Here is a 12,054-nt window from a genome sequence, read left to right as displayed (position 1 = left end):
CTGCGATGATCTGTCTTTCCGTTTCGATGAATGGGATCATTATTCTATAAAGGAAAGAAATCGCTCTCTATGAATGAACCATTCGATACAGATGATCCGCCAAAGCATCGATCTGTCAAGCATTATTGCAAAAAAAGGTTTCGCATCGTATGAAATGCTCGACTTGGTACCGAATTGTACTGAAAGCAGAGTATCCTTTAAAAAAAGTTCTTACATGATTTTTATTTTTTCTATAAAGAATACATCGATTGCATAGTTTATTGTTTCTATTCTTTTGAACAAAGTATTACGATGTATTGTTCCGTTACGAAATCTTTGTACTGTTTCTTTCATATTTTAAATTGGAAAATTTAAACTCTTCTAATCACGATGTTAAATGTCTTCTTTCTTACACAATAAACTAAAATAGTAAAATGAAACGAACATTTACTAAACAAAACATAATTCCAAAAGTACAATTGTCTTTTTTTTAGGAGCTAAAACATGCCATATTTGAAAATAAAACAGAAGAAAACCATACTACTTGACACTTATTTCTAAAGATTCTTTCGACTATACTAAAGCAACGTTGACAAGTAAAATGTATTAAAATACCAATTGAAACACATTTTAATCACCATAAAAACGCAGCCAAAGCTATTCAGTTTTATTGACTCACATTATTTCACTATCACGAATCAATTCTTTCGATTGGCGTTGCTCGTTTTGCATCTTATTAGCTTCCCTTCACTGAAAATTTCTTTACCATTGACATACGGACGATTAAAAAGTAAAGTATAACGCAACATATTTAAGTACGTTTGTGCCCGTCACCGGACCACCAGGTGTGCGCGAATCGACCAGACTTAACGTAAAACACAATCAAATAAATAACACTGCCCTTAGGATCTAGAATGAAATCATTCGCTAGTTGGAAAACGAGAGTGGATAAAAAAACACGAAATCTTACAGAGGTGATTGGCATTGGGATGAAGTTGCTCTTTTTTGTCCACTTCTCAGTCCCCCTTCAGATGACAGTTGTAGGCCTATGTCTTGCTAGTAAATCATACACATATACTGTACAGAGGGAAAACAGCACGTCCTGCGATGGATTGGCCAATCGGTGTGCGTACACCCAATCGAACATATAATACTGCTTGTCGTTTGTTTCACTTTCCACTAATGTGCCACCGTTACCGATGGGTTTAGCTAAACGAGGCCAGAATGGGGCCTGGTCCGGTGGAAAGGAAAAGCCACGGAGGCCGTTTTTAATTAGTGTGCCCCCGATGTGCGTCTGGCGGAACGTGAGCGGCATCTGGAAGCGCGGCCGTCTGGCGGTTCTTTGTCGGTGTTCAGTTGCACACGCTAATCCACTCTTCGATTTCACAATCGTCGCATTCCACAAAGCAGCACCAGTGAAACTTGCAGTTGCACCGGTCGATGCGCTTCTCGCGGATGAGATTGTAGCCCCGGCCGCAGCACATCGAGGCGCACCCTTCGCTTCCGCTGCTCGTCCGGTTGCAGCGCCGTCCGACCGTGCCTGAAGCGGTGAGGAAAATGCGTCAGTGAAGGAAAAGGAAAGGGAGGGAGTGTGACACACTTACCGGGAATGTCGGAAATCTGGTCGCGCTCGCAAAAGTTCGGTGATCTTTGGTAGTAGAAGAGCGCGTTCTCCAGCTTCCGGTTGGTGCCACCGGGTGACGCGGCGAGCGGTCGGCCTCCGGTCTGCGTCCCGCCCTCCGGCTTGTCGCCCCGCGGACGCCTCGGTGGACGACGGTTTTGCCGCGCGTGCTTTCGCTTCTTTGGCTTACGGTAGACGATCATCGGCGGCCCGTTGCCCAGGTTGGACTGGTCGACCAGGATCGCCCGGCGGTACTGCTGCTTGAGGACACGCCCGACCACGCGGAAGTCCGGCGCCGACTTCCAGCACGTCTTCAGCTGGCAGCTGCCCGACATGCCGTGGCACTTGCACCGTACCTGCATGTTGTTCGACACGGCCTGCAAGGAGAAGGCACAAGATTGGAGTTTTTCACCCAAATTTTCCACAACCCCACCACTTACCCGCCGGCCGGCGCGATTGTTGTGCAGATTGATCTGCGACTGGATGTCGGTGCCCTTTTCGCGCGAGTCCAGAAACAGCTCGGAAAACTCCACCCCGAACGCCATGTTGTGCGAGCAGCCGCCCCACTTCCAGCGGCTAGCCTGCTTCGCCCGCAGCTTGCGCAAGCTGTCGCCCTCCTCGAACACGCTGTTGCTCTCGGCAATGGCGTCCAGGAAGCGCAGCTTCTCCTTCTCCAGGCTCTCGCGCAGCGACTTCGACATGCCCTTCCGGTTGACGGACGGATCGCACCCGCACGATATCAGCCGACCCTGGGCGCACGCCCGGGCCACACTGTGCGTCACGCCGGCCGCGGCCACGGCATACGCGAATGCACTCTCTCGGTAGCCTGTGACGAGAAGAAAGAGAAAGAAAATAAAGAAATCAGAATTCCTAAGCGTAGATTACTTTTGTATCATCAAACAAACGATTAGAGAACCATTAATAGAGCCATGAAAACTTTGAGTAAATTAAATCGAGAAACCCCTATAATACTATTTTTATTAGACATTATCCGCTATACTCTATTATTAGAGCTTACAAGTCTATTTAGAGCGCACTTATTATTTTCCAGTCCAATTCATCAACTTCATTTCATTTTTTTATTTATATGATCTGAATTACATCGAAAATAATCCGCATCTACCTCTGTAAGGTACCACCTTCACTTAGCTCCCAACGTGCCTAGGATTATCTAGTTGAAAATTTATCAATTTCCTGATACATACAGTTCTTATTACCTCGATTTATTACCTTTCAAAATGCCTAAAATTACCATTAGCGAGAAATTTTATCGTAAATGAATTGAAAAGATAAAGCATTGGATATCGCTTTACGAAATAGTAAAAGGTGCTATGTCTTTCTTGCTCTTTAAACACATGTTTCTATCTAATCTTGTTACAAATTGGAAATCACTTTTACCAGCAAAGGTCCTATCAGAATGCAATCGATTTTTTTTTACCAAAAAATTATACAAGATGTCGAAAATTGAAAATAAAAATTTAAAGTTTGAAAATAATGAGTTGTTCCTTTGAAAAAATGAAAAAAAAACATGAAGAAAGACTTGTTCATACTGCCTGGATATATTTGCGAAAAACAATAATTGAATCGTATAATAGTTTTAATTTCATGGCACATGACGAAGGTTTTAAAATAAGAATTTGAAAAACAAATAAGAGAAAGAATAAAAAACAGAATGCCCAGCTTAGTACGATAATTTCGAAACTGTTCAAAATTGAACCGATAATGTGATTATTTTATGTCCCTTTTTGCTACTATTTTACTCCATCTGGAATTCTAAACGTTCTGTTTACCTATACGCAGTTTTCTCTTTTCATTGTCCTTTTCCTAACCAACCCGATTTGATCTGTTATGACTTATACAAATGTAAAACGCTCGTTAGCAAAACTTTTCGCACGCCTTTCGCAGACTCGCTCCTTCGCGTCGCGTTGCATCACATCCATTCCATTCCATTCATTCATTTCAGCTGCAGTTGCCGTTCGTGATCCTGATCGACGATCCGACGATCTTCAGAACGGCTCCAAAACCACGGTACTCCCCTCTCCCCGTCTTCCCTGGTCGGTCGTACAAGTGCCAAACTGGATGGACGTTTAAATGCGACCGAGCGACTTCTTTGGATCCAAACTTCTCCCGTGAGAGGCAGCAGGAAGCAACGTTGCTCCCTCCCCGGAGCATAAATCGGAAGAATCGTCTCCGGTGTCGTCGGAAAGAATTGGCAGCCCGCGCCCTGCGGTGGACAGACGGACAAGATGTCGCGCTGACTGGTCGGGAAAAGCTTGCAAGCGGACGAAGGAGCGGGAGAATAAAAGGGAGGGGTGGAAAAATCCGAAAACAATCAGCCAATAAATTTTATTTCATTTGTATGGAAATTAAATTGAAAACTGTTGCGCGACCGGGGCGATGCACGGTTCTGAGGCTGCTGCCGTTCGGTGGATGGTGATTTTTGAATTATTTATTACAACCTGCCAGCGGAGTTGAAGTTGATAGGAGGGAATTTGCACGCGCACACTGCCGGGATGCGGCCGAGCGAAGGTTCGAGATCGTTACGTCGATTCCAGCTCGACCGGATCAGAACGGATCTTCGTGCCCGAATCGCTGCCTCCGCTCGTTCGGCAAAGAGATTTCATGCAATCTGCAGCCGGCGATGGAAGTGCACGATTGATCGAGTCTAGTTTGCAGCCGGAGTGTCTAGGATTTACACCGTTGGTCAATCAAATTAATAACACCATCGCGGCTCGCAGTTGGGGTTTTTTTGATGACAGGCGGCAATGTGTCGTGGGCCTACCGCATCGCCTTACCCGGGTCCATATTGTATGATAAAGTTGCTCCCGAGTTAGAGATCGTAAAGAAGCAGCACCGTGGAGCCGTCACTTCCGACCTTTCCGCATTACGCTGCCTGATTGTAAATAAATGTCATTTTGTGTACAGTTTTGAATACGGAATCAGCGTGCATAAATAAGCGCACGCCAGCGGCCATAAAGCCGAACCGTCGATCGGTCGGATGATCCGACAACCACAGGATGCTGGACGTTCGAGTCAATCCGCAAACCGGAGCGAGTGGACGGTTTCTGCAGCATCCCCCAAATGCCCTCCGGAAAGGGCCCCCATCTCGACATGCCGGTGCGGAGAAATATCTGATTTGATTTGATCTGATCGTGTAGTTGGGTGAATTTATTCGCTTTGTTAGCGGAAAGTCACTTCGGCCGCATCGGGAGCATCACAATCGACCGGATAACTTTTGTTCCACGTCCACATTCCCGCCCGCCCCTGGCCCCTGGCCCCAGTGTCAAGTGTGCAGTGTTCTTACGATGTCCTTACTTTTATTTTATTTTTTCTTTTTCTATGTTGCTTTTACAATCATCCAGCAAGGGTCGTTTTTCCACGTCGACGGCGACGTGGCTTCTCAAGGTGAACAAAGAAAAGTCGGAGATTGGCGAACGGCAAAACCGGAGCGTTATTGACAGCAGCATCGCAATTTACCATCGCACGAGTGTTGACAATGAGCAATGAAAATGCTTCCAATGATAAGATGTACCATGGGATGATATTTCCATACCAATGTGCTTCGGAGTCGCCTGAACATTCTTCAAATAGTTTTACATAAAGTGAATTCAGTAAGAACATCCAACCAATTGTTTGAGAGTGCTTGTGTACGAAATAAACATGTTTTCAAAAAATAGTACAAAATAAATTTGGAGCTTGCAAAAATGATTCCTAAAAACATCAAAACTCAATAAAACAAGAAACCCCAACATTGATCACGTAGACAACGCTTTGGACAGCTTTCAATCGTATCGATCAGATTTGTTCCAATTCCCTTCCTAATATTTGCCTCACTCGTATTACAAGCAAGCGCAAATTGGCACCGCCAGTGCTTGTGCAAACATCGTTCCGACGCGTCCTGGAGGCTCAAACTACGACGCGGTCAACGCTAGGCAGTCATTATCGATGTGTTTTCAAACGGCAACTGCCCACCGGCAACATGGCGGCAAAGCGTTGGTCCCCACGGAACCGCTGCCATGTGTGAACGGCATCATAATGTCAAAAGCAAGCGGCCCGCACTCGAGATAGTTGTCCATGATTGAGTTTCCATCCAGCATCGCCAGCCCTTCGCTTATTTATTTGCTTCCCTTCGTCTCGCACCCGATCAACCCCCATTCCGTTGGGGACAACCGAGACCCCTTCGACTCGATTGCCCGCTGGTGAAAATGTAAAAATAATCGATCATATCTTGCGCCGAGGAGGGTCGTGGCTGAAATTGGCGTGATATTGGCAAACCCCACCGGACCGGGTGTCCGCACCACGTTCGGCCCATCATTAGCTGCCGGTGGGTGGAAAGGTGGATTATCGGCACCTACGGTCTAACGGTGGTCGTAACGGAGCGGAAAGCCCACCACGGAGCAAGGAGGAAAACCACCGCAAAACGGGAATCAATGAGCAGCAATCTAATCGCAAGCAACAGAAAAGAAATCAACGATCGGCGGATCATTCGTTCATTCGTTCATCCGGCGACGGCGCGCGGGGAGTTGAAGTCAATCAAGAAAATTATTATTGAATTTAATGATTCCGCTTAGAGCGCATTAAGCCCTCTAATCCTCCGGCATCCGAAGCGGGGTGGGTGGGGAATGTTGAGTTGCGCAGTGCAGCGAGAGGGACAGAGAGGGAGAAGGACCACCGGAAGCGATTCAATTAAATCGATATGGTTGCGATTGCAGGGAAAGGAATTTTTCTAATGTTTGTGCACAACATAGCCATATGCTGTCGGGAGGAAATTCGGGCTGGCTATCAGTGCATTTACCGGCCTTGCGAAAATCCCCGTTTCCAGTGAGGCCGCCGGGCTGTCGGTCGCAGTTGCACATTCGTGAAACATTCAATTACCGCATGTTAAAACAAACAGCGGGAGGCAAAATTGACCTCGATCAGTGTTACCGATGATGCAAAAAGACCTGGCCTATAAGTGATTTATTTCAGCTAATATTTTGTATTCATAGAAATTTTTCCATGAGGAAATCTTAAGTCATTTATTTTATCTTCATCACCAATTCAAGAATTTTGTTATTCGAAGTGAAACGCTTAGTTCAGTTTATCCTTCGTTTCTTTGTTGTAAATACTACAATAGGCTATAGTAGGCTTAGATATACACTACACCAATAAAATCAGTACACAGCAGGCTAAAACAGAAACGAAAGCCATTTGCTTTGTGAGGAATAATTATTTTAGAAAAGTAAAACTGAGCTATTATTCTATGCACTTATTTTGTTGTAATTTGGACACGATACGAGTTTGGGTTCCCGAGATATGTTCAACATTGTGAAGCAGCACCTTTAAAACGCTGAAAAAAGTGAGTACCTACATAGCATAATCGTTTCGTCATGTTTTGTATCGTATTTTGCTTTCGCTTTATTTTTGTGGTTTTTAGAGTTTTATGACATAAAATGTGAACATTTTACAAAACAAATTACTTTTGTTTCAGTTTTAGCTGTGTACTGACTTTATTAGTGTAGTGTAGTTTATTCTTTCTGAACTCTGAACTAGTGATGGAGAACTTCGTAATGGATTTGCAAATCCACACCGACTCCATATTCCTAAAACCCCATCCGAATGCGAGAGAATACTAGATTCGACTCCGGTTGAACGTTGACTGTTATAGCACGATTTTGTTTTTGAGTCAGTTTCGTGTGAAAGAATAGTTTCTAAAACAGGGCAAATAATATAAATAACCTAGTGACTTAATCGGCAAACAAGGCAAAAGGTAAAGCAAATGCTGTTTGTACAGGATAATTATTCGACATAGAAAAGGAAAAGCATTTATTGATTTCACTCGTATAAGATGTAGAATTCAAGAAATGAATTATTTATGCCTGCCCTATACTCCCCCCATCCATGCCGTTACTTAATCTAATTTCAATAAAAGCAAGAACTTTTAATAACCAGCGTCAAACATTCCCTAACACTGGTTGAATAAAACAGATCTCTATCGTTTACTTCCAACAAAACAGAAACCAACTTTCTTGTTATCTTCCGGTGCTCCCTTTCTGCACGTGAACAGCACAATTTCCCTTTTTCCCGAGCATTCTGCTGACGCTGACAGATGGCTGTATTAGCCACTGGAGAATGTTTGACATCACATCGAAACCCGAGTGGAATTGTCTGTGTGGGATGTGGGAAGTCAATATTGTATCATCACCCCCCTCCGTCGCCTTGCACCACACCGTCATCGTCGTCCGCGTCGTCAACATCAAAGGAAGTGGCCCCACTGTGCCGCTGCGAAACTTCAAACCCTCCTTCGCCCTGCACCCAAACCGCGGCGATATGCATCGAATTCGGGTAAGTACATTCAAATGTATGCAGCACCGTCTGCATCAGTGCATAAGTGTACCTTCCGCAACAAGATGCGCCACTTGCGCCACTAACCGCACACGACCACAATCGCTCGACGAGGCGCACGGGTATTGTTTTGTGGGTGGCACTTTTATTTTTACTTTTCGATGGAAAACGAAAGGGTTTTGTACGATTAATTCGGTGAACACATCTTCCGAAGGGCATGCGGAAGCGGTTGCTACATTTAGTTCCCTCGGTTCCGTCCAGTGACGCCTGTCATGCTGATTCATTTCAACCGACCGATTAAAGGCAATGGGGTGGTTTGTTACAACACGCCTGTTAAAACGATCGCTTTGACGGATGACGCGGTGACGACCGCGAGTTGATCGATGGATCGATCGAACGATCGATCGGTCAATGCAAAGGAGACAAACTGCATAAATTGGCATACACCGCATCGCCGCAACCGAGACCGAGGCCGGTTGAAATGTCACCACACTCCACTCGCCCACCGGTCGCCTTTACTTCTCTGGCCGGGGCTCGGTTCCGGTGGAGGGAAGTCGACGCAAACAAGCGTGACAACATAAACAACCAATTGCAGTGGCGGCCGCAACCCGGTTCGCTTCGACCCGGCCGAGATTGACGACTCGATGATTTCGTATCCGAAACGGATCCGGTGGCTACACTTTGACATATGTATATGTCATGACAAATTATGTTCTTCGCGTGTCGAAATTTGCCTTCAAGCGCGCGCGCGCACGGCGGAAGGAGTTCCGCAAACCTTCGCAACGTTGACGTGTCATTTACATACATGTGCGGGGGAAGGGTGGGGGACCTCGGGGTCGAGGGGTGGAATGAAATTTACATCAATTTATATTTCGATTTTGATGTTTCATTTCGCCCATCCATCCATCCATCCAGCGTTCTTTCTTGGACTCCGTCTCCTCGGAACTGCTCGGTTCCACGGAGTACCACTCCAACGCATGGTGTGTGTGTGTGTGGCTGTGTGTTTCGCTGGAGTTGGTTCGAGTTGTCAACCGAGCAGGCTTTGTCCGCCAGCTTGAAGGATTGATTGCCCGCGCCCTCACCACCGACGAGGGCGAATGAGATGCACCGACCGAGATCCTTTCGCGGAGATCGAGATCCTAAGAAGCCTCGTAGCACGCCAGCATGCCCAGACGTTGACGGACCACGGATGGACGGTTGACAATTGAATGGGGAAGTTTCCGCCAGCTTAAAGAGCACCAGTCAATCAGCCCAAAAGGCTGACGAGTGCGCCCTTTGTGACGAAAGCGTTCTCCGGGAGGGAAAGTGTTCCACCAGCGATCCGGTTCGTGGCGAAAAGTGACAGTATATATATGTGTGTGTGTGTGAGTCGAAGGGAATTTGAAACATTCTGCACAACGTTTAACGTCACGGTAACAACCTAAGGAGCGGCTCATTTTCGCCTCCTGCATGCGTCCAGCGGAGTCTAATAGAGACAGCTAAAAACTCAATTATCTTGTCAAAGGAAGGAAGGATGGGAAAAAGATATGTCGTTCCATTCCCTCTACCGAATGAAGTTGCGTCGTCGGTGTCATCCTACACGAGAATATCCGCCTTCGAACACCCAGAAACACCTCCGGGTGGAAGCCGCCCAGGCCGGCAGAAAGGTCCGGACAAGCTGAACGAATTCGGGGTTGTTTCGATACATGTCCATCTTTGTCATCGTCGACAAGCGCGATACAGGCTATGTTAATTAGCTACCTAGCTCTGGAATGTCATCGCCGGCCGGCCCTCACCTAAAGCCTACCTCCCGCGAGGAAAAGCGTAGCGTTTCTTAGCGCTTACAAAAGCGACACCTCATCATGGGCAGAACATTTAATTTACCATAAATTTTCCAATTTTTATGTTCAAACTCCGAATCCCGCTTGCCGCAAGGAGTGAAGCAAGCGGAAGAGGACAGTTTTGACGTTCCTTTTTTTCTTTGTCCAGCATGACACAAAATTCTAGAGTGGAGGAAAATGCAGCGGAAGAACCCAAAAATGGTAGCATTAGACAAAATTATGACCCATAAGCGCATCCGACACGCTCTCGGTTTGTCGTCCCATGTTCGGGTGACGTCGTGTGCGTTCCCCGGGCCCTAGGACAACCCACGGTTGGGAAGATGAGACCCTTTCCTATGGTAGACTCACCTCGTTTCAGCATGCTCGATGTGTGCGGATTGCGGCTGCGGGTGCTGAGCGAGGAACAGTTCCACCGGTGCCACTGGAACTGATACTGACACTCGCGGACGCCCAGCTCCAGCCCCTCGATGGCCGCCGCCGTGACGTCACTCGCCCGATAGCACAGCTCCAGCTGGTCCCGGGTCAGGCCAGGGACCGTACGACACGTCGCCCGGACATCCGGCAGGCTGTGGACCCTGTGGAAGAGGCGAAAAGCACGCACGCTCTGTTTAGTGTCCAAGACCGATTAAGGCTCATATTTACACACGTTTCACGCAACACACACACACACACACACACGTAAACACACGCTCGCGCCCGGGCACACTCCTCGAGATGCGTCTCCGTTTGTGGTGAAAATCTCGGGCCGCGAAATGGCTGCTAATTTGGGATCGTTAACTTAATGGGAGCCAATTAATACGTGGCAGATAAATTATGCATCCCGTGCGCTTGAGCTGCCCGAAGTCCAAGGAGTGGCATCACCACTTTTCCTTCCCGTTTATTCTGTCTCGTGGTTTGCCCCGAAACCCGGGCCATGTCCGTGTCAGAAGTCGGCTGACGGCCACCTGAGCCAATGATCCACTTCTCCCAAAGAGGTTGCAGCTTTTTTGTGTGCTCCTTCTTGGTTTATTTTATTAACAGCGAAACACTACGCATCAGTTTGTGGACGGGATTGCACATTTGCCTGCCGAGGGTCATTAATAAGTGACCCACCCCGAGTGCATGTTTTCGATGAGGTGAAATCGGTTCTTTTTTTTTCGTTTCCGACCCAGCTCCCCTGGGTCAACAATCGGAGCAAAACAAAAAAAAAGGATGCTGCACCGGGTTTCGGGGTGGGAATTAATTTCTTCAATTAGCAACCACCGATGCGAGCCGGGTGTGCAGCGAGTGCATTAATCCGGGCCTAATTGGTGTCACCGGGTGAGTTATGAGTCAATCGTGTGCGGAACAGTGACTCTCCGAGCTATTGGCTGCCTTCTGTTTCGGCTGCGGTTCCTGCCAAACTTGTGGTAGCGAAGCACGGGAGAAAACTATTTCGCATTGGAATATTTGCAAACCATCGGAATCTGCTGCCAATTCGTTGGCGATGAATACTTGTCCCAGGTTGAATATTTAACTCTTCTCATGCATCCTCATGTTCTCTCTGGACCAAGGAGGTTTGCAAGCCAGACATAAAAAAGAGCAAACTATGAAGACAAACATTCATATCGGTTATTAATGGCGAACCAAATCGGACGACGTGCGGAGTGGCCAATTTCAAAGAAATGCTTTCATGGCCAGACATGATTCCATTCCCACCGGGTTTACACCGACCTGAGCAAAGGACGACGTCCAGTTGATCCTGGGAAACGGAAAGGACTCCGTTCCTGCGATCGGTGACATTCATCATAATTGCTCTCGCTGACATGACTCCGCCGCTAGATTCCGACCTTGCCAGTTGACAGTTCTGGCGGTCGCGAGAGTTTTTGTTTTCCTTTCCCAGGAAGATGCCGCGAGACGCGTCACAAAACTGCAACTGTTGGGGTGGACCCGGGTAGTAGGTAAATATGAGCACCTACTGAATCCCGATGGACAATCCCCTTAATGGTATTTCTCCATCCCACCAAATGACGTTCGAAGGAAGCGAACCACAATCAGCTTCGTCGACGCTTTGTTGACCGATCCCGTACTAACGAATGCGGCTGTGGTCGGTCGTGAGAACTTTTCAAGATATTTCCATCCCCCACCGGCTCCGTTCCGTTCGCTCTTGCAGATCTTGAGCAGCGGCTTCAGGGGGGCATCTTCTGCCCCTTGCTGGAGAAGGCAAGCTAAGTCGAAGGGGACGCCAATAAAACCAAATACTCCACATTCCGGCCCGCTCGGAGCAACGAAGGTTGTGGAAGGCTACCCCTAGACCTCGGAACGCCTTTGGAGGCTTTCCCAATTCTTGGC

General features: G+C 47.2%; 1 protein-coding gene across 1 annotated transcript; it reads right to left on the bottom strand.

Moving 5' to 3' along the window:
• Window positions 1–1,331: 1,331 nt before the first annotated feature.
• LOC131293323 (protein Wnt-10a) lies at window positions 1,332–11,509 on the bottom strand. The gene is made up of 6 exons (XM_058321403.1): window positions 11,437–11,509; window positions 11,057–11,126; window positions 10,093–10,319; window positions 2,041–2,426; window positions 1,584–1,977; window positions 1,332–1,519 (listed from the first exon to the last, which is right to left on the bottom strand). Exons 1-6 carry the CDS (start codon window positions 11,507–11,509, stop codon window positions 1,332–1,334), a joined length of 1,338 nt encoding a protein of 445 aa, XP_058177386.1.
• Between the last annotated feature and the right edge of the window lie 545 nt (window positions 11,510–12,054).

The sequence above is a fragment of the Anopheles ziemanni genome, chromosome 2 (genome assembly GCF_943734765.1).
Source record: "Anopheles ziemanni chromosome 2, idAnoZiCoDA_A2_x.2, whole genome shotgun sequence".
In the NCBI taxonomy this organism is placed as follows: Eukaryota; Metazoa; Arthropoda; class Insecta; order Diptera; family Culicidae; genus Anopheles; species Anopheles ziemanni.
This window is presented reverse-complemented; position numbering and strand designations above follow the sequence as displayed.